This window comes from Adiantum capillus-veneris, chromosome 7 (genome assembly GCF_014529385.1).
Source record: "Adiantum capillus-veneris isolate H3 chromosome 7, ASM1452938v2, whole genome shotgun sequence".
NCBI classification, from domain to species: Eukaryota; Viridiplantae; Streptophyta; class Polypodiopsida; order Polypodiales; family Pteridaceae; genus Adiantum; species Adiantum capillus-veneris.
Genome location: NC_140937.1, coordinates 127,152,403 through 127,178,437, shown reverse-complemented (window position 1 = coordinate 127,178,437; position 26,035 = coordinate 127,152,403). Strand labels below are relative to the sequence as shown.

Sequence of the window (26,035 nt, the reverse complement as noted above, 5' to 3'; positions counted from 1 at the left end):
TTTGATTTCTCCTTGATCTCTGGCTTCAGATGCGTATTTATTTTAATCATTTGAGGGTTTTCCTCTGAACCACCTCCCTTTCGTTTACCCAATGACTCGGCTTCTTTCTCAGTTCTATTACCAGAAACGTAATCATTAAATGGATTGCCCAACTCCAGTAATCCATTTTGAATTTTTGTCTCCTTGATTACTGGGTTTACATGATCTTTGTTGGCGTCTACTTGTCTGAAGTCAAGCTTATCTCTCTTGTGTTGCTTTATTGGTCGCCCATCTAACTGAATTGATCTCTCTCCAACATTCATCTTAGTGAAATGCTCTGGATATTGCTTCTTCTATCTTTCAACCTAGGGGCAAGAGTCGAGAGTTTGACTCGAGGGTCCAAAGAAATGGATAAAATTTATTGGGTTGCGGTATGGTGTTTAGCTAAGGTGGCAAAAGAGATGAACTCGCTTATGTCTTTTTACTATAAGTATAATAGTATATTTTAGATTGATGCCCCATAATTTTCTCTGCCTTTCACTTGTGAAACATTCAAATTTTTATTTTTTTTCAAGTTTTCAATAATCCTTTCATCTCAAGCCTTACATCATTTGAATTATTTTTTGTTATATTGATTTAGAATTGCAAAGTGAACCTTCACCTTGTCATAATAGTGAACATTTACCTGGTTGTAATAGTGAGAACCCTTGCCCATTCACCTATTATTCACCAATTAGATTATTTCTCATGAGATAATCATAAAATCAAAGTTTTGACCAAAAAAGGTGAGGCAACACTAAGGCTCTACCCTTTGAAAATGCCAAAAAAGAACATCAGAATATAACAATATGTATGCCTTTTGCAATAACTCTGTATGCAAACTAAAGTATCAAAGAGAATTTGAATTTTTCAACGCTTCAAAAGTCAAATGTATGTATGCCATACTTCCTTCTTCACTAAGTCTTGTTTTAGAAAGCCAATCAGGATAGCCTACATGTAACCTTGGTCTCCCCATTATTAATTCCAACTGTGGATGTGTGCATGTTCAAATTTCTCACAAACGTCCGTTGAATATATGAAAAAGTTAATAAGCATCTTATCATTTATGTCACATCTACAGAGAAGAACAGAAGAGTAGGGTTTAGAAGGAAGTCCAAATATAGGCTTTAATGGTTCATCCATATTCTTTTCTCAAAGGACATTGAATGGTTTCAATGTCTTTGGGTCGAGCAAGGTCAACCCTTCACACTCACCTTTTTTTTTTTCAAGGAATCACATATTGCTTTTTAGGGAGATCTAAAGATAGTGTGAGCACCTTAAAGCTCGGGAAATTCATTGAGCTTTGAACTGGTTTCCAATAGGCAATTTAAGGTGGATGGTTAAAGGGCATGCTAAAAAACAATCATGATTTTTCTTATGGAAAAATCAAAAATTCTTAGGCAAGAGTGCCACAAGACCTTTAGTATCACATTCATTGTTAGAAAAAAAACCGGGGTACAATGTATTTTAACTAGCTAAAATCATAAAATCTCGGTTGCATTTTGGGCTTACCTTGAAAACACCTAGCAAACTTACACAAATTTTAGTGTAGATACCGGCAAAAGCTTCAAATTTTGACCTAAAAACCAGTAGAATTTCAACTTTGCCCTTATTTTCTTCGGTTAGGAAAAATGTACTTTTCTAGCCCTGATCCCATTCCCTTGTCAAAATTGTACAAGATTGATGTTGAAGAAAATTCACTAGAGGCTTACAAGTCTTGAACTCTCAGCCCTCTATATTTATTTATTTATTTATTTCTATCCATTTGTCTTTCTATATGTTTCTTTGTTGTACTTCAAGGGAAAAGTTTATTGCATGTCGAAAAGCCATTCCTTGTCCCCTCTCTCTCTCTCTCTCTCTCTCTCTCTCTCTCTCTCTCTCTCTAAGGACAAGATGAAAGAGGAGGGTGCTCAAACAAGCCTTTCCATATCAAGAGAAGGTATATTTGCTTGACAATGTCATGAAAGGTGTCTCTTTATCCATGTTGCAATCAATCTACTTGCTAGCCTAGATTTTAGAGACACTTGTTACTTCATGAAGATTCCCATAAGAAACAAATAAGCTTATTACCATACCTATGAAAAGACTCAAATGGTGTTATGAATGGAGACAATGAGAATGATGTCTCCTGGGTGCAATGGTAAAAGGGGTTCAAAGTTGCAATAGTGCAAAGATGAGGATAGCATTGGCAAACTTGGGCCTTAAGATTCAAGACAACTCTAAAGGACCTCTCTCTCTCTCTCTCTCTCCCACCCACGCACAGGTATTGAACAAACAATCTTATCAAGCGCTGACTCCATTTTCTCTTTTTTAATGTTAGGTGGGCATATCTTAAAGCAACATACCCACAAAAAGTAAAATTCAAAAAGGGCATATAGTCCTTATAAATGGCAAGTATTGCTCAATCATTCTTAAGTGTGAAGGTACAAGGTGAAGTCAAGCTTGTCTCAAAGTTTTTCTTCTCACTTCTATTGGGAATGGGTGATCAAAGTTATGTGAAGACATGTGATAGTATTGCAGCATGGCAACAACGGCTGTTAGAGGCTTCTTCTCAGTCAAAACTTGTAAGGAGAACTAATTGATCGACTATAAAATGTAGTGTATCCTAGTAGTGTGTGGCTTGTAGAGAGTTTTCGTTGTGTGTAACTTACAGAGAACTTGGCATTTGTGTGCATGCAAGAAAGTGGTAGGTTAATTGGTGAGAGTAGGAACCAAGGTTGATTCCCTAGTGGCATAGCCTTTTCAAAAAAAAAAGAGGGATGTAATGACTCAATAGCAATCAAGAATTTTGCAAGGTTGGGGAAATTGCTAATAGTATCATACGGGCAGGGTTGTTGGTTGGACTTGGGTTGAGGATGCTCTGTATCCATACAAAAAGAAAAGACCGTTTTGAATTTGGGTGAATATAGTGTAAATAGCTAACATAAGTTGATAGAAGTTCAGAAATTTGTTTTGCAATAACTTTGTGGGTCTGGTTGGCCCGAATACTGATAAAGAACCAGCGTTTTTTATTTTGAAGAGGGCTTCTTCTTCCAATTAATGCAGGTGGTGGTGGACTGCACGGCGGGGTGGTGCGGGCCCTGCAGGTTCATGGCTCCCTGCTTTGATGAGCTTGCCCGGCGATATCGCCACCTTCTCTTCCTGCGAGTCGATGTCGACCAGCTCAAGGTTCTCTCTCTCTCTCTCTCTCTCTCTCTCTCTCTCTCTCTCTCTCTCTCTCTCTGTGTGTGTGTGTGTGTGTGTGTGTGTGTGTGTGTGTGTGTGTGTGTGTGTGTGCGCTGCTGGGTTCTGAGCTCGCGTCTACTTGCACCTCTCTCTCTCTCTCTCTCTCTCTCTCTCTCTCTCTCTCTCTCTCTCTACGCTGCTGGGTATTGAGCGCCCCACACAGGTCTACATCTCTCTCTCTCTCTCTCTCTCTCTCTCTCTCTCTCTCTCTCTACGCTGCTGAGTATTGAGCGACCCAGACAGGCCCGCCGCGCACACCGCAGCTCATGGATACCAGTAATATAGGAGATGGTAAGAAAGAGAGAAGTTTCAGGATGTGGGCGATAATGCACCATGAGAGAGAGAGAGAGAGAGAGAGAGAGAGAGAGAGATCCACATTCGAGCATGTGCATACAGCCTAGCCACCCACTTCCCATCACCAAATAGTGCCCACATCCGTACTGTGAGTTGGGACACACACACGATCCCAACCCACCACCCACTCACAAAAGAAATTAACAAGCCTTATGCTTAATGTAGCTCTTTGATGAAACATTGCCAATGCCTCATCATTCCAATCTTTTCCTCATTTTCCTACTACTTAGTTTAATACAAAGCCCTCCATGGATTTGATATTTATTAATGTAGCTCAAGCTGTCCATAGCTTCTTTCCTCATGATCCCCACAGCTTATTCCAAAGCACACTCGATCCCTAATCTCACTCAAGATCTCCACAATGAGTGGTTGTAAGGTTATGCTAAATTGTAACTGTGGACGGCTAATTTGTTTATGCCTTGCTTCAATCACAAATCCACTTCACTCAAATATATTTTTCTTTCCAAAAATTTTATATGTATGTTTGCAGGCCCTTGCAAGCGACATGGACATTCAAGGGTTTCCTACATTTATATTCATGAAGAATGGAAAGGAAGTAGATCGGCTACTTGGAGCAAACAAAGAGGAACTTCAGCGAAGAGTGGCCTTATTTGCACAGCAAATGAATTAAAATGATTAACAATCAATTCGAAATGTGTCCCCCTTACACTGATTATGATCCTTGGCCGGCTATAATTATTGGGTTCTTGTTATGCTTCAACCTATCTGTAATCCCATTATCCTTGAGCTATGAATACTAGTTCTCGTTATGCCTCAGTGTATGTTTCATCTGCAACTTTATGCTACTTGGAGGAAGCATCTTAACATGGCATCATCATAATTTGAGCTTACCATTGAAAGTTTTCTCTCTCTTATTAGTTCAAGTAAAAGGCAACAAATTGTAGAGTTTTTTAACACTTCACAATGTTTTACTGCATTCAATATATTCTTCTTGAGAATCATAGCCTTTGAACTATTTGGAATTAGCTAACTAAACTTTGGTCCTTACCCCACATCTATCATGGATGCTTCTACTATGACTATGTACGAAACAAATCGCGACTATATTAACTTAATTGCCATTTTTAGGGCACTTCACAATGTTTTACTTCATTAAATATATTCTTAATAAGAATCATAGCCTTTGAACGATTGGAATCAACTACCTACACTTTGGTTCATACCCCACATCTATCATGGATGCTTCTATTATGACTTTGTATGAATTGCGACTATATTAACTTAGTTACTATTATTTTGGTCTAGCGGTCTCTTCTTTAGAAAGACATAAAGTGAATTATTGGCCTAACGTGGCATATAAATTGATTATTTTCATGTGAAAAGAAAGTATTAAACATAATGCAGTATGTCATGCTTATGATATACAGTGCAACAACGACATACAATTTTCAAACACGTTGTCCCAATACCAGTAGCTCTTGTTATTAGTTAACTACATCGAAGAAAGTATCAGACATAATGTAGATGTCATGCTTATGATATACAGTGCAACAACGACATACAATTTTCAAACCCGTTGTCCCAATACCAAGAGCTCTTGTTATTAGTTAACTACATCAATTAGTCTCTTAAAGCCCCGTTTCTCATTATGTTTTCTTGACCTATAAGCCACAAAGCTAGTTCAATGTTTGATAATATTAATTGTCTAGCCCAATATCCATTTTTGTTTAGTTCATTCTTGTCACTTGAAACTATTCCCAATTTAGATTATTATTGTTGTACAAGAATATCAAACGGCACATGCACGCACATATCTGCTTCATCATTTGGCTTGAAATCACATTGTTTATCTCATCGATGGATACATGCTTTCTTTGAAATTGTTTGAACATGATGCATTTGCATCTTGCAAGATAACAAGTTTTAGACTCAATGAGTGTAAGTAGATCTTGTTTTTTCTTTGCTACAATCATATCACATGTAACAGGGGGTATACCTCTTTTTCTTGAACTTCTTTTTAACAAAACTAATACTGTCGAAAGACCTATAAAAGCAAAGCACTTTTAGTCCTAGTGTCCCCATGGACGGTCTTCTCTGCATGGGTTAACTTTGTATCTTTCTTGTTTTTGCTAATTTAAATATCCCATAAAATATGGGTATTTTTTGAAAAAAAGAAGGGGTATACCTCTTGAATTCACTCACTCAGTAGTCTATATGGTGCTTTTTTGTTTAATTAAATGCTTGTTTTTCTATATTTTCATCCTAGAGAAAAGGTGCTTTAATACAAAAAGTCAATGAGTGATTCAAGAGTTTTTTGAAATCACAAAAATAACTCCAATAACACGTTATTATATGGTACAACATCAGATGCAGGAGTCCATAATCTTTTTTTTTTTGGCAAAACTCACAGGAATGAGTGAGGTTATATTAAGCAAATCAAACAATTACAAGATTGACCCTATTTACAATCCGAGCCAGGGCATCCATAGGACCAAGTAGATACAAGAGGGGGTTTAAAATGCACACAAATGACCTATGCAATCCCTAGCTTACCAACATCGCATTGATGGCCCAATTCCATCCAATGGGGTCCTTGCTTTTACCAAATGAAGCTACCAGTCCTTTACTATCTCCAGGAAGTAGGCACATGAGAGATCATTCTCAAAGATCCGACAATTCTTGGCCTTCCAAATTTTCTTAAAATAGCAAAATCTTAGAATCTGCGTACAAATTAGTAGCACTTGGCTTTTCATCCCCCTACGGCCAAGGATTAGGTCATTCTTGTAGAACCCAATCTTCTAGGTCTTCTGAATCCATTTGCACGTCTTCCCTTCCAGTTCATAATCTTTTAAGACTAAATGAACAATTGAATTGGGGTTGACCAAAAGGAACCTTAAAGGTAATCTTTTTTATCACCTCCTCCAAATTAAGCATCCCATAGACTTTTTGCAAACAAATCCAAACCTGCACCAATCAATTGCAAAAGTAGGGATTTCATTAACATAATTACCTTAAATGTTAACTACTAATAATTAGTCTTGCAATTAACCTCTACATAGGATGTTATATAACAAACTAGTTTGCACAACCAAACAAAATCAAGATTGTAGAGGTAATCTCGACCGAATTAACATAAAGCTCAATAGTGCCCGATGAGTATTACATTGTGCTTGATACAATCCGACAGGCTTATGTAGTCGACATTCCCCGAACAAGTGCCTTTTTTGAGGGACTTATAGAAACTTTAGCCCATTCCCCAAGGCCCCTCCCCTTTGCCAGTGCCCCCTCTTCTAGTTCACCCCACTTTTAGAGCACTCTAATGTGATTTCCTTTAATGTAATTTGGTGAAGAGATTTTCTTTTAGTCTTGACTGCTACATGGATATTTTTGATTGCTTAGGTGGTTCCAATTCTTGGGGCTCATTCCTATTGATGGCATGGAGGATTCTTCATCACTACACCGATACGATGATATTTTGCAATTAGCTACCCTCTTCTAAATGTGTATCCTTCTGGAAATAGGCATTGGTAGGAAGCATTTAGGTGGTGTACATTCTTGGGGCTCATTCCTATTGTTGAAATGGAGTGCTCCTCATCACTACATCCTTGTGTCTATTTTTTGTGACTAGCTTCCCTCTCTTGGGTATCTATCATCTTGAAACCAAGTGTGGGGTAGGAAGCATTCTTGAAGAGTCTTAGGTCATGCTACAAGTGATTGTGCTCATTCATATGTCAATATGGATAAAAAGGTATGCCCCATAAGCACAATGAAAACCATCTCTAATCGATTCACCACTGCAAGGGATTTTTCAAACAACAACTTAGACAATCATGGTAAGAAAAAGGTGTAGAGGTCAGCAAAGGTAAGTGCAAATCCCTTACCGCATGTGGTACACCAATCCCTTGCTGACCTTTGCAGAGGTCAGCAAAGGTCGGCAACTCATCAGGGTTGGCAAAGGCGTAGACAATACCACCAACAACAAACTACAACAGCAAGGCTAGACATGAACTGACTAGTGGTTAGTGTTTGGAAATAGGCTGGATTTTGCAACACTTGCACCAAAATGGTAGCACTAATTTTATCCTCCAAAAGGCCATCGTTATCGTTATCGCCAAGTGTAGACTATGCTCCAAAAAGAAAAATGAAGGGGCGGAGAGAGAGAGAGAGAGAGAGAGAGAGAGAGAGAGAGAGAGAGAGAGAGAGAGAGAGAGAGAGAGAGAGAGAGAGAGAGAGAGAGAGAGAGAGAGAGAGAGAGAGAGCCATGCATTGGACGCCATAAACACAAAATTAGATCAATGTTTGGTTACTATTACATGAGAGAGGGTTATTATATAGATGATTCACACCTTTTGGTGCCTTTGACCATATCACCCCTTTATTCCTCCCTTTAACTAAAGAGGGCTCTCACCATGCGAGCAAGGGCAGCCTAATGGCTAACAAAAGGCTAGAAATCTTAGATTGGCACTGTAACCTATGAGGCATCACCAAATTGGGAGGTGCAGTACCTCATATCAGATGGTTTAGAATCTAGAGCTTGCAAGGCAAGTGCAAGTATGTAGGTGTTGACAATGTTGCAAAACGGTTGAAGGAACTATTGGGATAGTTGTTTATAGCAAAAAGACCTAGAATACAGACACCCAACTCAATAAAGTTCAACGCACTTCAACTGGTGATACACCTTCCACCGACCAAAACACCAATGTTGTTACTTGTGAAAAGGGTGAAAATAGTGTTGGAGCATCCTCAAAGTTTCAAGTTGGAGCTTCTAGAGCTAGACAAGTTGGCTTGGAGCAAAGCTTGGGAGAAAGAGATGTAGAGTAAGCAGAGAGCACACTCGTGCAAGCTGTCTATTTCATTGATGGTGGATCCTTGTCTATAATTACAAGTGATGCATAGAAATTCTCCTAGTAGAAGATTTGAGAGTACAATGTTTGGTTCACCCCTCCAACATATCATCAAATCCATGACAACCTGCTAGATAAGTACACATAAGAAGATCAATAGGCTCATCATTAAAACAATTGATCAAATTGGATTGTCAGTGATGGATGGAGTGGCATCCTTTGATAAATATCATGATGTTTAGTCCTTGTAATGAGTGCTAAATTGAAAAATTTGATAGCTTCGGAGTGATCGTCAAGAACCTATATAGCTAACACTGTAGGAGAAGAAATTGATCATATTGGAGCTACAAATGTGGTAGAAGTGATAATGGATCATGCAAACAACTAGAAAGAAGCCAGGTGACTTCTTGAAGAGCATTTCGCATGCCTTTACACCTTTTGCTTCAGAAAATATAGCTTAAATATAGTGTTGCATGGTTGGTATAAGAGGAATTATACAATTTTGTTTTGGAACATCATAGATAATTCAAGTAAGGTAGGAAAGTTCACCTTGAAGAGGCAATGATGGGATCCTTCAAAGGCCAAGAACTTTATGTTCCAAAAATATAGCAATAACAATTTGCAACACAAAATACTAGCAAGTTGAAAGGCCAAATGCCAGCAACTAGAAATCCAGCAAGTTGATAGTATGCCAAGAGCGAGTCAGAAAAACATTATTATTTGTACATTGACCTGCATATTGAAATCTCACAGCCCTAGTCTGATATGGTGTTATGTCATGATAATCTTACATAGACAAGTTATCGAGATGAACAATCACTTTCAACCCAAACCAACCAGTCTATTGGTAGTCTATAGAGTAATATAGAGCTCAATATGTCTATTTGTAGTTTCACTCTCAAGCTATTTAACAACTCCTACAACACACACTTTGTCCAAGTTTCTCCATATATTGCTCCTCACACTTATGCTAAAGGAGCTAATGTGACAAGGGTGTTAGTGTGTGGTGTTGTGTGAGTGAGAGAATCCAATACTTAGGCAATCCAATCAAGCCTGAGACCAATCATAAGGAGGTGGGAGTGATGGTTTTGGAAGACCATTTAAACATTATCATAATCTAGTTATAAGTTTACTAGACCGGTATCTGCTTATTTGTAGAACTAATAATGAGAGTTTACTTGATCAGTATATCCATCGCAGACTAAATATAAACAACCATGCATTTATTTTTTATTTTGAAAAAAACCAGCATCTTGCTTAAGATATTTTATTACTACCATGGTTAGTCCCGCAACGAGATACAAGTGAAATTAGGTGACATTACATCTGTATTACCAAAATCCAATTACTTCCATCTCATCAGATATTGTTGATATTGACATTCAACATTGAACATTCATTCAAGGATGATATTAAAAAACCTAGCATATCAGTTTCTTCATGTATTTGCATAACCAAGGAAATTTAACTCAAAGCCATTCGAAAGCTAGCATTTCCTATGCCATTGGATTGCCGACTAGCATCAGGTTCACGACATGTAAATAAAAAGCCAGTAAGACGTTCTAAGTAGGTCAAAGTTATTTATCCTAGTATATATAATTCAGACCTCACATCATAGTAAGTTCTTTCAAAATCTTCAAAATCATGCGCGATTATGCCAAGATCAAGCTTATGCCAAAAAATGTGTAAGTGATCATGTTATATGTTTATGTAAAAGTTATAGTATGCGAGAACGTCAAAACCAATAAAAATTGAAGCCACTACTGTATCAAAAAGTGTACTCAGTAGGTGCAGTTGCACCTACCTGGATAACCTGACGTATCATACATAGGGTTGGTTCTAAAGGTTAGGGATGCATCTAAGATCTCTTTTCAACAACCACCAAATGAGGCATGTTGTCTATAATAAGAGCCACTGTGTGACGCAAGATGTTTTCCTCCATGTACTCATAGGTGATGCCATCTTTCAGCAACTAGAAAGTTTTAAGGTGCCCAGAAGAGCTACCATCCTTCAAATTGTGAAAACGTGTTTCCATAGCAGCGAACTCCAAGCGGTAGGATCCTACAAGAATTGTACTTGATATGCAAGCAAGGAGCCAGGGCATGGTGAGTAAGAAGAGAAATGTTCACACTACCATGCATATCTGAGAGAGAGAGAGAGTGTGTTAACTCTCTTCGCCCCAGGATACCAAGATGGCAAACAGGCCTATGTAGTCTCGCGTGGATCGTGCGAGCAGAGTCAGTTTGGTATTCGATCTAAAAATAGGACTTAAGATCAAGATCTTCACCTTTAATCACAGAAAGTAGGTGACCTACCCACTTGGGGACAATCAACTAATCATTTGATACACCAACCACTCTAACCTTTTCTGTAGAGTAGCAAAATTTTTTAAGATTATGTACATGTCCAAGTCCTTCTTGATGCACCAATATCCAGATTTATTGATATAGGCTTGAGAGAGAAAAGAGAGAGTATATGCAAGAAACCTAAGAAAATGTGCCAAGGAAGATGTCTATACTCATGCATTTTGAGGGTCTTGTCAAGAAGCTTGAGGGTGTGATAGGGGAGTCAAAGATACAAGCCCATTAAGAAATAAGTTTGTGCATACCAATCTATTTCTATCTCCCCAAAAATAAAAGAAAAATCCTTTATGTTAAGGCAAATGTGTGAGTTTTTGTGTGTATTTATGAGTGTTTGTGACCACCAGAGAGATTGTCCTCAAGAGAAAGATAGTAAGATCACATTGTATATGTACTAATGTGTGTGTGTGTGTGTGTGTGTCTGTGTGTGTGTGTGTGTGTGTGTGTGTGTGTGTGTGTGTGTGTGTGTGTGTGTGTGTGTGTGTTTCAATAACAATATACAATATACACAAAAGAATCCTTTCAGATCACAAAAGACACTAGAAACTATGTCAATGAACAGGTTGTATAATTCCCATTCATAGTACAGAACGGTCTTTATACATAAGTACTAAAATCATGAGCCAGAAGATATATTAGTCTGCTATCTTCAAGCCAAGGACTTTGAAAACCGTAATTGAGAAGGTAACCCTCACAAGGGTTTTCAATCTCTAATAAAACAAAAAAGTTTAACCCAACAATGGATGATCTTTTGTTATTGTTTGATGCAGTTGTCATTGTAATCCCAAGGAAATAATCTCTTACCTATCACCATCCAAGAAACACAAGCCTATCAGAACTAGAATTACTTGGGAAGACAGGTGTCAACGACTCCCTCCCCTTGTTATTGGAGTCAAAAATTACAACAGAAAGTAACAACATAACCTAGATCAAATATGAAGTTTAAAGAATAATCCAAAAAAATTTGGACAGCATCTCCTTTGTAAATTGGATCAAATCTCAAAAACCCAGTCAAATGTCATCTCCTCCGAGACCCCCACTTGAGGATTAAGGCTTTTTTTACAACCTTTGGACAGTTTTCAAAGTACATTATAGCATCAATAAGCACTATATAATTGTGAGCCCTCCATTATATAGTTACCTTCATCAAATTTGAGTTCCTGCATAAAAAGATAAAATAAAAGAACTTTGTGTCAAGGACCAAGTTCCTGTAAAGTTATGGTACTACGTTGCTGCATTTATTTGTTGTGTTATTTCTATGCATTCATTCCTGGTGGCCATGAACACTAGTTAAATTAGTGCCCAGCTAATAAAGTTGGGTATGATCGCCCTGAACTGACGCTATAATACTCTCAAGTCACACCGATCGTATTTTTTAAATTATTCAGTCATTACCACTTCTTGTACGATCATTACCAAATGCATAAGCATATCAATATAATTAATTGAACTCGAATGATCTTTAATACCTCAAGCTAGAAAGTGAAAAGTCAAACTTAATCCACTCTATGTAAACCAGGTCTGAGTGTCGAGATGTAATCCATGGGGGTAACCCAATGGAAGCTATAAGCCTAATGTAATCCATGGGGGTAACCCAATGGAAGCTATAAGCCTACCATGTGTGTTGTTTAAAAGATCCCAGATCTAGTCTACCCGAGTAGCTGTTGGAGTCTCTTTTTTTTATAGTCAGTATGTAAAAGTTTTAAGAGAATACCAAAGCTAACACCATTTTTATGTTTAGCCCAACACCCAGTCAATATTTATTCTCAACATTACGTAAAAATCCACCAGGAATACCCATCTTTACAATCCAGAGCAATTTCATCACAAAATATTAGTAAGTTAAAAGGCCAAACTACTAGCTGCTAGAACTCCAGCAAATCAAAGGGTAAGCTTAAGTGCCACCAAACTGCAAATTGTTTGTGATTGTGATCATTTTTCCAAAGAAAAAGCCTTATCAAATCGCTTTACAGTACCCCAAAAGTGCATCCAAAATTGCTTTACCAAAAGCACATCAAAAACTGTATCAAAAAGTGCAAAATGTTTTCATTATCCAACATCATTTTCGGTGCAGAGGGAGTAAATACCAAATCTTGCAAACACTACAAATCTGCACCATTTTTAAAGCATGTTATTCATCCTGAGTAGGTGCATGGGCACCTACCTGTTATGTTGAAGTCGAGGTTGTAGCCTCATGTTATTTTCCAATTTTGCTTCCGTTGTAGCATAGTGAATGTGAACTGCATGTACAATTAGGAAGATCCTCTCGGCTCCACTTTCCATGGAAGGTCCTCAGTAGCCGAACTTCCAATCCATGATCTTGGTTGTGTGTGAGTGTGTGTAGAAAGGTGAAAGGCATACACAAGCATATCAGAGAAAACGGATCTGTGAGTTGAGCCATAGCCTACTGATCATAAGCAGCAAACCGCATCACACCAGTAAGAAATCATGCGTGTGCGCATGTGTGTGTGTGTGTGTGTGTGTGTGTGTGTGTGTGTGTGAGAGAGAGAGAGAGAACAAGCGTGTTTGTGTATGTTCTCTCACCAGTGTTTGATCGTAGGAAAGAACCGAACCAGAAGGAAACGTGGGTATGCAGAGAACGCCAACCACTTTTTAATATACGAATGACCCTTCCAAACTTAGAAGGGCCTTTAAGCACCCATCCAAGGGATAGCCAAGGAAGTAAATGAACATTAGTTTTTCTCTGCTAAGTGCCAAACAAGGCCTTAGACAACTAGGACTACAAGGAAGGTAGGTGGAATTGCTACAAGGAAATCATTTGGTAGAGAGTTCCAGCATTTTCTGTTGAGTGGGACAAGGATCATTGGCAATGTTTGCCATAGATTTCCTTCAAAAGGAAGGCATGAAAATCTTAGCTATAGTTGGCTAAGGGCAAGTGGAGTGATTTCCTAGTCTATAAGTTATGTGTGTGTGTGTGTGTGTGTGTGTGTGTGTGTGTGTGTGTGTGTGTGTGTGTGTGTGTGTGTGTGTGTGTGTGTGTGTGTGTGTGTGTGTGTGTGTGTGTGTGTGTGTGAGAGAGAGAGAGAGAGAGAGTGAGTGTGAGTGAGGGAGAGAGAGAGAGAACAAGCGTGTTCGTGTATGTTCTCTCACCAGTGTTTGCTCGTAGGAAAGAGCCAAACCAGAAGGTAACGTGGGTATGCAGAGAACGCCAACCACTTTTTAATATACGAATGACCCTTCCAAACATAGGAGGGCCTTTAAGCACCCATCCAAGGGTTAGCCAAGGAAGTAAATGAACATTGTTTTTCTCTGCTAAGTGCCAAACAAGGCCTTAGACAACTAGGACCACAAGGAAGGTAGGTGGAGTTGCTACATGGAAATCATTTGGTAGAGAGTTCCAACATTTTCTGCTGAGTGGACAAGGATCATAGGCAATGTTTCCCATAGATTTCCTTCAAAAAGAAGGCATGAAAAGCTTAGCTATAGTTGGCTAAGGGCAAGTGGAGTGATTTCCTAGTCTATAAGCTGTGTGTGTGTGTGTGTGTGTGTGTGTGTGTGTGTGTGTGTGTGTGTGTGTGTGTGTGTGTGTGTGTGTGTGTGTGTGTGTGTGTGTGTGTGTGTGTGTGTGTGTGTGTAGCTATTTTACTTAAAATAAATAACACACCAATGAACAGGATGTTCAAAAAGACGACTTGCTAAAGATGTCTAGGCAAAGATAAGTACAGAAACAACTCAATTCGAACCTTCATCAGGTCTTCATTGAAGCGGTCATCCCATGTTGGAACGGGAAACTCATCATGAAGCATGCTGATGACTCTGTCTTTTAAATCACTTGGTACTTCACTCCAGGGGTTTAGTATGTAGTTTCTAAACACCTAAGCAAAAAGATCGCGCATGCGCGAGATTACCTTCTTGCCTTCATCATCCAAGATGATCCTACCGTTGAAGTCGACGGAGTAAGGCAAGCCCTCTTGCCGATGACGCGTGAACCTGGGTGTCTCGGCAGGGGTCTCTAGCGGCGTGTTGATGGGGGTACGGACGTCAGGTGTCTCCACTGGAGTCTGGGCCCTGAAGCGAGGAGTGTCGACTGGAGTGACTCCTGGAGGAGTAGCTAATGGTGTGTAGCCGCTAGGAACGACCATCAGGTGTCGACATCAGGTGTACCCTCCCCTTCTTTGCCCGTCCCTGAAGCGAGGAGCCGTGGCTAGTGTGGGGGCGTGCAAAGAAGGGGAGGGTACAGAGTCTCATCGAACACGAGGTGATGTCAAGGCATCGGCGGCAGCACCCTCACAACAACCGCTGCCACCACCACTAGAGCATCGGTGCCTATACGAGTGTGAAGATCGTCTCATCGACACCGAAGCTTCGGAGCGTGCTAAATGCTCCAAAATAGAGGGAGACGCTAAAGGAGTAGGAACACGTGATGGTGCGCCAGAGCAATGAAGCTCCACATACCACTGTCTCTGCTCGGGTGACAAAGAAGAAAGAAACTGCTCATCATCCATACCTACATTAAACACACGAACATTTAAACTTAATATTGAATGAATGGAGAAGAAAACATGGACAAGTAGAGAGAGAGAGAGAGAGAGAAAGAGAGAGAGGAGACTCATAAAGGGGGAGGGATTCCTGTGTAGAGAGATTTCGTTGAATTTCTGTGAATTTGTAAAAGCACTACGCTCCGGGTGCGATGGAGACTGAAGCTGCATCACGAAGGTCTGCTCATAGAAGTTGCTTGCTCCACCACTAAATCTAATTGATTGGGTGAAAGAGACGCTGAGAAGCAGTAGTAGTGATTCTTAGTGTCTCTTTCACCCGATCAGCTAGATCTAGTCACTGGGAGAGCAGCATCTACATTGACCAAACCAACTTCGCGATTACAGCTTCAGTCTCCATCCCACTCGGAGCGCAATGCTCGTCGTCCCTGCTTGTGAGAACATACTTAGAGCATACATACCTGGAGTGGATGCAAAGACCATTAAATACAATGATGCAATGACGCATATAGACAGAAATGGACAAAAAGCCATATGAATATAGTATACATTATAAAACGGATCTAGATTGTTCAAATACAATATTTATGGCTTTAAGAGGTCTCTCTCATCCTCGCAAAGCTCAACATAACTTACTATATCTATATAGAGCTCTCCGTTTAAATAGATTTCCTCCATTTCATTTTGTAGATCCTCTACATGCACCCCATAGAGAGTAGCAGCTTGATGCTCGTCTGGCACCACCTCTGTGGCTTCTGACTAAGCTTGATAAAAACCAAGATTTACAGTGTTTGAGTTTAAGTGTAAATCACCTGAGCATTCTGTTAGCCCGGGATAGTCATGCATGGTCCACATTAGAATGCCTCTGGTCAAATCATTCCGTCAACCTGTTTGTCAGATCATGTCCACCACTTCTATGCCAATCCACAATTGTTGTAGCTCTTCCAATAGTGGACGAAGATACACATCCATATTCTTCACTTTATACCGCCCCGATACAATCAAGCTTAGCCATAGGTGCCCCTTCTTCGTAGACAACCATGGGGGAATGTTGTAGTTGACGATGACAACGGGCCATACACTGTAAGATGTTGATCTTTGACCAAATGGATTTACGCCATCCATAGCGAGGCCTAGGTGCAAATTTTGAGCTTCCCTAGCAAAATCCAACCATGTTTCATCTACACGTTTCCAGGCTGCACAATCTGCAGGAATCCATAGCACACCATCCGAAGATTTATTCTCCTCATGCCATGATGCTAGGGCGGCCATGGACTTACATTCAAAGAAATGCTTGATGCGAGGAAGCAGAGGAAAATGTCGCAAAACCTTTTGTGATATTTTTGTTCCGTGGAGATCTACTCGATATCTCTCGGAATCACATTTCGGACACTTCTCCATGTCTATGTATTCCCCTCTGAAAAGAATGCAATCATTAGGACAAGCGTGGATCGAATTGTAATCCATTCCCAAGTTTTGCAAAATCTTTCTTGCTTCCTCTCTGGAATCTGGCATCACATTATCAGCTGACAGTATGTGCTCTTTGAGCAATCTACACAACGAAAAAAATACGGTACAATCGTGTAAAAATCTATCAGATCATTATACATCTAGAGTTTTTTATTAAAGTAAACACATTGTAATAGATCACCTGAAAAGAACTGTGACGCTAGTGTCACTCCATCCAAACTTTGTCTGCATGTTGAGAAGAACCAAGAGCGCCTTCAATCTAAACACACGTGCTCCATCATACAATAGCGTATCGGCTTCACTTTTCATATCATCATAGATAAGCCTTTCTGAATCCATGATCGTCTTGATCATTTCATCGATCTCGGACTCAAACATTGCCTCATTGGGAATGTAGTCTGCATGATCATCCCCCAAGCTTTCAGAGGCTACATCTTGTGGCCTCACATATGGTTCTTGACCAAAGCGCCTACGAACACGTCTATTGGGTTGCAAGATTGCTGCCTGTTGGCCAGCGTCAAAGTCCGACGAGTTATAATTGGCAACAACTCGATCTATAATAGATGGATCGAACTCGCCAAATTTGCGAACATGCTGCAAAGAAGTGCGTCTTGTCCGTCGCACAGCATGCTTGCATTGATTACAAGGACATAAGATCCTCGTTGAGAGATAGGTGTTTCGGTTGGACGGCCCCACATCCTCGTCACTACTCATAATGAGGGTAAAAACCTTATAACTTGGACAACAAATTTAATCTTCTACTAGCATGCATCGTCTTTTATCTCTCTCTCTCTCTCTCTCTCTCTCTCTCTCTCTCTCTCTCTCTCTCTCTCTCTCTGTGTGTGTGTGTGTGTGTGTGTGTGTGTGTGTGTGTGTGTGTGTGTGTGTGTGTGTGTTCACACTGTAAACTACCTCACATTCTCTAGTCATGTCCAATCCCCGCACACCTCGGTCTAGAGGTGCACGGAGATCAGAACCACCGGGTTATAATCTCCTCTTTATTGTTCAATGCCTATATTTGTGGGTACCTACATGATAGTGCATGTAGTGGACAAAACCCCTTTGCCTCTTCTCTAGCTGTAGCATTTCACAGCATCTTAACATATTTTCACAGTAGATGTTTGATTGTAGCATGCAGGTACACCATTCTTGCAATGTAGCTGATGCCTGCTCAAAGCACTTAATTCTTACTCTAGATTTGACGGGCTGTGTAGTGTGTGTGTGTGTGTGTGTGTGTGTGTGTGTCCCTTGGAATCATCATCTTGCATCACTGATTTCTGTGTAGGCTCAATTTTCTCTTCCATTGGCTGATCATGACTGCTTATTGTATGGTAGCAAGAAGTCAAACATGCAGGTGGAATTGTTGGTCCACAAGGACTGTCGAGGCTGTGAGCGTAGGAAATTTTCTCATGTAGGAAAACGGAGTCTTTTTTAGTGTTTTTCATACAATGATTAACATCATGAGCGCACCTTCGTTGACATACAAAGCGCACCTTCATGACATGCACTAAAATCTAACCTAAATCTTAAAAAAAGCTAGTCCATCGAACATAAATCCAGATCTAATTTAATCTTAAACTCAAAATAAACCTAAATCTAATCTAATTTAACGTAAATCTAAATCTAACGTAAATAAACCTAAATCTAATCTAACGTAAATCTAACTCAAAATAAACATAAATCTAATCTAATCTAGCCAAACTAAACTTAAATCTAATCTAGCGTAAATCTAAAGCTAACCTAATCTTAAACTCAACATAAACATAAATATAAATGTAATATAACCTAATCTTTAAAATTTAACATAATCTCTTTCTCTCTTTGTTTTCTTCCCTTACCTCTCTCTTTCTCTTTGTTCAACAGGTCTTGAGTTCAACTCCTCGTCGGCTAGATCTTTAAGGTCTCTTGGGATGGTTTCCTACGACGTTAACACTCTCTTCTTCTCGGGTGTGTGTGTGTGTGGGTGTGTGTGGGTGCCAATAAAAAGAGGAAAATGGTATAACCTTTCTATCACCCAAGTGTGGTAGATAGGTTATGCCATTTCCCTCTTGAATAACAGGTCTTGAGTTCAACTCCTTGTCGGCTAGATCTTTAAGGTCTCTTGGGATAGTTTCCTACGACGTTAAAACTCTCTTCTTCTCATGTGTGTGTGTGTGTGTGTGTGGGTGGGTGTGTGGGTGTGCCAATAAAAAGAGGAAAATGGTATAACCTTTCTATCACCCAAGTGTGGTAGATTGGTTATGCCATTTTCCTCTTGAATAACAGGTCTTGAGTTCAACTCCTCATCGGCGAGATCTTTAAGGTCTCTTGGGATAGTTTCCTATGACGTTAAAATTCTCTTCTTCTCGTGTGTGTGTGTGTGTGTGTGTGTGTGTGTGTGTGTGTGTGTGTGTGTGTGCCAATAAAAAGAGGAAAATGGTATAAGCTTTCTATCACACAAGTGTGGTAGATTGGTTATGTCATTTCCCTCTTGAATAACACGTCTTAAGTTCAACTCCTCGTCGACTAAATCTTTAAGGTCTCTTGGGATAGTTTCCTACGACGTTAAAACTCTCTTCTTCTTCTTCTTCTTCTTCTTCTTCTTCTCTCTCTCTCTCTCTCTCTCTCTCTCTCTCTCTCTCTCTCACTCTCACTCTCACTCAAAAACACAATGTGTGTGTGTGTGTGTGTGTGTGTGTGTGTGTGTGTGTGAGAGAGAGAGAGAGAGAGAGAGAGAGAGAGGGCTCTCTCAAAAACACAATGTGTGTGTGTGTGTGTGTGTGTGTGTGTGTGTGTGTGAGAGAGAGAGAGAGAGAGAGGGAGAGAGAGAGAGAGAGAAAGAGGGGAAGGGAACATGAGAGAGAGGAGAGGGAAGGAGCATACCTGGCTCTCCTTCCTCTCTTTGTGTGTGTGTGTGTGTGTGTGTGTGTGTGTGTGTGTGTGTGTGTGTGTGTGTGCGCGTGCGTGCGCACCAGTGTGGGGAGAAGAAAGAGAGAGAGGGAGAGCACGGGTTACCTTTGCTTTCTTGAGCGCCAAAAACTCAGATTTGAGATCTGAGTTTTCGGACGCTCTCGGTTATTTTTTTACCCCTGTCGACATCACTGTAGGCGTCGCTATGAGTGTCGCTAAGTTACAAGTAAACTAGCGACGCCGTGGGTTTTCGCTTTTAAGCGTCGCACTGCGAGCGGCTCTAATGTGAAGTACCTCTTGTAGTGTATGGTTATGAGCTCACCAATATATACTTACCTTGATTGAAGTTAACATGTCCATTGTATTAGACATTCATCTACATTATCTAATGTAAATTATCTATCAAAAGGGATTGTAAACTCCATGTACCTACATATCATTAGAGTTTCAACTCTAAATCAGCAAATATTTTTAACAATCAAAGAAGGTAGCAGGCATGTTGTATCACTACCGCTTCTTGCATTAAAGCTCTCTAAAAATTGAAAATTTGGGCAGCATCTCCTTTGTATAACGGATGATTTTTCAAAATTCCACTCACTGCCAAATCTACCAAGACCCTCACATGAGATTTAAGGCTCAACATCACGCATCAAATGTCTTTAGCTAGGGTTAAATGAAAAACCAAGTCTTTCTGCACATGGGCCTTACCGCGTGTCTATGTGTGCTTATGAATCGCATGTTTATGTGTCATATCACCAAAAGTTGATACTAAAAATACAATTTTTATTTATGTTTGAAAGCCCTGCACTTCATGTGTCATATCAACCAAAAGCTGATACTCAACCATCACGTACCAACCCTGGAAAAAAGCACTTCAACATGACAAACTTAACCATTAACCATAAGAATTATTGTATTAAAACAACAAGTATTTGTATCATGTATTTGTGTGTGTGTGTGTGTGTGTGTGTGTGTGTGTGTGTGTGTGTGTGTGTGTGTGTGTGTGTATGTGTGTGTGTTTGTGTGTGTGTATGTACCGAGTAGGTGTCAGGTCATCTATTTTCATGTTGTTGCTCAAAGTATGGCCGATGGGGGATTCTATCATGCGCTAACTATTGTATTTAGATCACAGTATTTTGATAATGTAGTGTATTAACACTACTAATTCACCGATTCGCAAGGAACTATATTTCAAGAATATTTATTATTACTTGAGTTTTGCTCATTCAAATACACATGTACTGAGTAGGTACGATGTACCTACCTGAAGACCAATATGTTAAGCTTTTCGCACAATCCCGTTGTTGAAGCATAGGTTAAGCACTTGTCTTTGTTCATAATCCTCCCCATAAGTAGGATTTTTCATTGCCTTCAATTGTAGATGAACCTCTGTGTGTGTGTGTTCGTGTGTGTGTGTGTGTGTGTGTGTGTGTGTTCTGTGTATTAAGCAACCAGATTGATGCCAGAGGGGGTTCGCCACCTATTGCCAGCTTTCAAAGCACCTACGTGTGTGTGTGTGTGTGTGTGTGTGTGTGTGTGTGTGTGTGTGTGTGTGTGTGTGTGTGTGTGTGTGTGTGTGTGTGTGTGTGTGTGTGTGTGTGTGTGTGTGTGTGTGTGTGTGTGTGCGTGTGCGTGTGTGCGTGTGTGGCAAACTATGAGAGCCACATGCACGCGCGGGCTGATGCAGAGGGCAATGATGTTGTTCCAAACATGGGAAGGTAGAATATACAAGGGAAGCCAAGAGCGAGACTTTACAAATACTACAAATAACGAATCGAAATGTCTGTGAGACAGGGACTGAGGTATTATGTGCAAGCCCTCCGTGTGCAGAGAAAAGGTCTACATGCCATAATGTCCTTGTGTGTGTGTGCGCACGCGCACATGCGTGAGTTTGCTTGCAAGAAAGAACCCGACCCGAAAGGGCTATTGGGTACGCAGAGACTTATAGTGAGCCCTTATAAAGGAACCCTGATTCTAAAAATAGAGGGGTCGTCTTGAAGCGCATGTGTATGCATTTATCAAGTCTTCTACCTACCCATCTCCAGTTAAGCAAGCTTCTAAAAGTTCCATTTAGAGGTTCTAGGGTTTTTTAAGCAAGGTTTGTGTAAGAGAGAGCTATATCTATTTGTACATGACGTTGAAGGGAGGGAGGAGGGACGATACATACCCTGAGAAGTGCGTGTAGAGCCAAGTCCGTGCCATCTTCAAAGATGTGTCGCAAATAGTTGCAGACTACACCCACAAAAAGGTTCATACGAGCTAGAGAAAGAGAGAAAAAGCACTACATTTTTTATGTTGGGGGAAATGGGATTTTTCTATCTTTTCAAATGTTTAATTGGCATTTAAGGGGTCATAACTTAACCACACATTTTCTATCTTTTCAAATGTTTAATTGGCATTTAAGGGGTCATAACTTACCCACACATGGTTAGGTATGAAGCAGGCTCTTGGGACATCATTTAAAGCATGTGTAGGTAGAGTGGGTATGTCATGTACCCGGCATCGAAAAATCTGGCTAGATCCAATTTAAAGAGACACCACATTTTGTAAGTCACCAGCTACCATTATGTCTCTCTGTGTTGATTTTTAGGTAGAAATAATCAAGCCATTGGGAACATAGCTAAACTTTTAAAGAAAGTATTATCATTGAGCAATTATGCAAGATTAAAACAAACAATCATTGAGCTTATGATTCTGAGTATGAGCAGATGCTTGAGCCTGATTGCTAGTTTTTGTGACCTATAGCCAATGGAGGGTAATATTAAACTCTTTTATCTAGATAAGAATGTGTGTGTAATCCCTTCAGTCGGACAGTGTGGCAAGGGTAGGGTCTTCATGGTGAGAAACCAATCCTTTGTTAGGATGTTCATAATGAAAATACAAGATAGGGATTCCAAACAAGAATATGGATTGAGACAGAAAGCTAAAACAAACTATCATGTTTGAGAGAGAGAGATACAAATTAGGTATATATGAGCCAGCTAAGTGAGAGAGACCCTCACCTTTACAGAGTTGCTGTAGAGAAATCCTAATTTACACAGCCCAAACTTAGCGTCCAGTCGATCATCCACATCCTTGCATTCGGTGGAGGTAGATTGCCATGAATGGTCATGTGCCTTGCTAGCTTCTCTCTTCCACAGATGTGCAGATTCCCCGTTTCGTCGGGGTCGATAGGTGCACTACAGAGCTCCACCTAAACCCCTTTATTTAATCTCAGTTTTCCTCAATTTAGTAATGCACACTAAGTGAAAAAAATACCTTAAAAGGATTTTTTAAGCTTAGTTACACACGAAGCAAGAAATATGCCCGGCCAAGGGAAATTTCATTTCCCCATTTCAAGTCATTTGTGTGTGTGTGTGTGTGTGTGTGTGTGTGTGTGTGTGTGTGTGTGTGTGTGTGTGTGTGTGTGTGTGAGAGAGAGAGAGAGAGAGAGAGAGATAGAGACAGAGACAGAGACAGATAGAGAAAAGAGAGAGAATGCCTCATGTATAAGCAAGGCTTGGCATAGGTCACCGCCATGTGTGTGTATATGTTTTCGTTGGTGAGCCAAAAGCAAGATTCAAAACCTATGCGATTAGATAAAGCAATAAGGTTTTAGATATCAAGGAGGGATGTGTGCATGGTATTCATGAGACTATGATGCCGTGATCATCCAAGCCAAAAGGGAGGGAAATAACCGGGAGTAGGATGGGTGGGTGAGCAAAAAAAGTTGGCACTTCATGAGAGCTTGGAACATGCAAGCGGTTATGATCACTAGAACCAAGGGACTTTTTAATGAGTGTGAAAGCACAGAATTGGCTATCATGTGCCCAATATAAAGGCTTTATTTATCACAACCACCAATATTAATGTTGTGAATAGAGTAAGTAAAAACATGATGATACTTCGATTCGAAAGCTACCAAACCACCAAAAATGGGTCCCTTAAATGTGTGGTCGGGATAACCATGGGAGCATATGTATACGAGACATCGTGCCCTTGCTCTGGGTACTGGAAGAATCACAAAGGTATAGCAATATCTAGGTGACATCTAGGTATGAAGTTGCAAAAGAGAGTAAAACAAGTCACTATGTCTGAGATAATGGGCCACCAGTACATATCCATGTACGTGTGTGTGTGTGTGTGTGTGTGTGTGTGTACACAGAGAGAGAGAGAGAGAGAGAGAGAGAGAGAGAGAGAGAGAGAGAGAGAGACTTTACATCATCCATTCTTTATAATGCTTGTACAGTTCTTTGAAGTTGGTCTATGCATCATGCCAATGCATAAGTATCAGTAGACTTTGTGTAGGCACAAGAGGAAGAGGTTAAATAGATGCATCTTGTGTTGTGTCTTGACTTTGATGTTTGTTTTTTTTCTCAATTTCTACCCACAACTCCAATCCTTAATCAATAATACCCACGCCTCGTATGCCCTCCTTTGTGAAATTTGTCATTATATTCCAAGGATCAAGGTCACAATGGTTGATCCCTTTGTCATGAGCATGATGCAATGCTTGAACAAGTGCACGCATGAATGTTGGAGCATGGATTATCATATTCTTGCACATTTCCATCTCTTTGGGCAAGGGAACCCTTCTTGCCACTTCGCCTTCTGCCACCAATACATTACTCAAAGAACCCTTGGTAGCTAGGACACACTCCGTTAGATCACCAAGAGTCGTCCCATTGAAATAAGGGAAGATAAGATCCCATGGCTCGTCTATGGTGTGTTTAATCAAACAAGCAGTGCCCTTGTGGGGATAACTTGGATGCTCTCTTCCACCGTGCGAAGGACTTGAGCTACTCCTTTGATTTTCCCTTGAAATCTTTGCAACTATAAAGTTTTTTTGGCAGAATCCATGGAATCCCTTCAATTTTCACATGAACACTACTCTATAAATTCAAATCTCAGTTGTCTTATGTACTTTGTGGCATCATTTGAGAGTTACGCGGCCCTACTACACCTACACATACACTTTTTCATGTCTAGATTAGCTTTGTTATATCCCACTAATGCTCTTGCAACCTGCACAAGTAGCATAGTGTACTAAGGTTGCACTCAACAGTCTAGTGCCCTCTACATTCACATAGAGAAATCTCTTACATTACAAAATTATTGAAAGAACTCTAGCTAAAGAGGAGGAGAGAAAATTATTTTGAGGTTTTTTTGTTAAAGAATGAGGAAAAAAGGACCCCCTAGAGGTCTTTATATAGAGCCCTTGGAGCCCCACCTTGGGCCCACTGTGGGGCTATATAGAGCCCACCATGGGCCCACTAGGGCTATATGTGTCCATTGAGCATTTTGTAAACCCGAGCGGGCCCACCAAGATTTTTACTAGTTGAGCATGTTACCATCAAGTCACTCTCTCTAAGTCTTGTTGGGATTAGCGTTAATTAACATGTTTTTTATGTCAATAGGAGATCCCTAATCAAGAGTTTTCTAATGATGTATAATAGATATTATTATCGCATTAAAAAATGCAACAAGAGAATTGCTAGTAGACAATGCTCCATTTTTTCCCCATTTTTCTTCAAAATTGTTAGTTCCTTCATTAGTAATAGCCACATCAACATATTATTTCCTTTATCTTCCTAAGCACATATGACATCTCATGTAGGTAGATCTATTGTCACATAATCTAGAGGTGTTGAGGATGCCACACACACAAACCCCAAAACAAATGAAACCACGAAACGTTTCATGTCACATGGGTAGACGCAGTGTGGAATTTCCAAAGAAAGACACCACATGGAAGATCCATTTCCTTTCGTGAGGATCACACACACACACACACACACACACACACACATATATATAGGCATAACATCCTCCTTCCCATTTTCAAATAGACACACACATAGATTGTTCAATAGCTCTCAAGATCTAAAGAGAAGAATATAAATCTCTAAACATCAAAAATATTTGGAGATTTTTTTTTGCAAATTAACAATTGGATAGCATATAAATATATTTTATCCAAATAACAAGTAACATGTTTGTTCTTTCACAAATGTGGAGCGAATAGTCATTGTTTACCTAATCATTTGTTACTATGCCCACCATTCTTGCATTTGTGTGTCACTTGAAAGATTTTTTTGATCATCTTTATTTTGACAAGGTATATATTACTCTCCATGTGTCATAAAACAAATCCACCATTGATTTTGTACTTTTTACCTATTATATGGTACCAAAGTTATGAATTTTTGACCCCTTTTCAATAACTGTGAATTATTCTTATAGAAGCATCACATTTAGTATATAGATATCTTCTATTCTTGATAGATATACAAGAATATTGGATGCAAAGCTGTAATGATAATTTTTCAAAGCTTAAATAAAGAATAGTGGATACAAAAATTGTAATGAGAGTTTGTCAACATTACTTTGAATGCATGATCTAGCATAACACTATTCATGTGTCGTAAATATCTTAAACCACAGGAAAACATTGACTTTAGAATGGATTCTAGGATAA

At 39.8% G+C, this 26,035-nt stretch overlaps 1 protein-coding gene across 1 annotated transcript; it reads left to right on the top strand.

Annotated features, from left to right (window-relative positions):
- Positions 1 to 2,428: 2,428 nt before the first annotated feature.
- LOC147454589 (thioredoxin H1-like) lies at positions 2,429 to 4,470 on the top strand. The gene is made up of 3 exons (XM_086517362.1): positions 2,429 to 2,582; positions 3,064 to 3,186; positions 4,088 to 4,470. The coding sequence occupies exons 1-3, from the start codon at positions 2,496 to 2,498 to the stop codon at positions 4,226 to 4,228; spliced, it is 351 nt and encodes a 116-aa protein (XP_086373488.1). The 5' UTR covers positions 2,429 to 2,495; the 3' UTR covers positions 4,229 to 4,470.
- The last annotated feature ends 21,565 nt before the right edge of the window (positions 4,471 to 26,035 follow it).

What these genes read in the sequence shown, in the direction of transcription:
- LOC147454589 (XM_086517362.1), top strand. Translation starts at nt 2,496, where the DNA reads ATGGGTGATCAAAGTTATGTGAAGACATGTGATAGTATTGCAGCATGG. An exon ending in CTTCTTCTCAGTCAAAACTT is followed by an intron (nt 2,583 to 3,063) that starts GTAAGGAGAACT and finishes CAATTAATGCAG; the next exon opens with GTGGTGGTGGACTGCACGGC. An exon ending in TCGATGTCGACCAGCTCAAG is followed by an intron (nt 3,187 to 4,087) that starts GTTCTCTCTCTC and finishes GTATGTTTGCAG; the next exon opens with GCCCTTGCAAGCGACATGGA.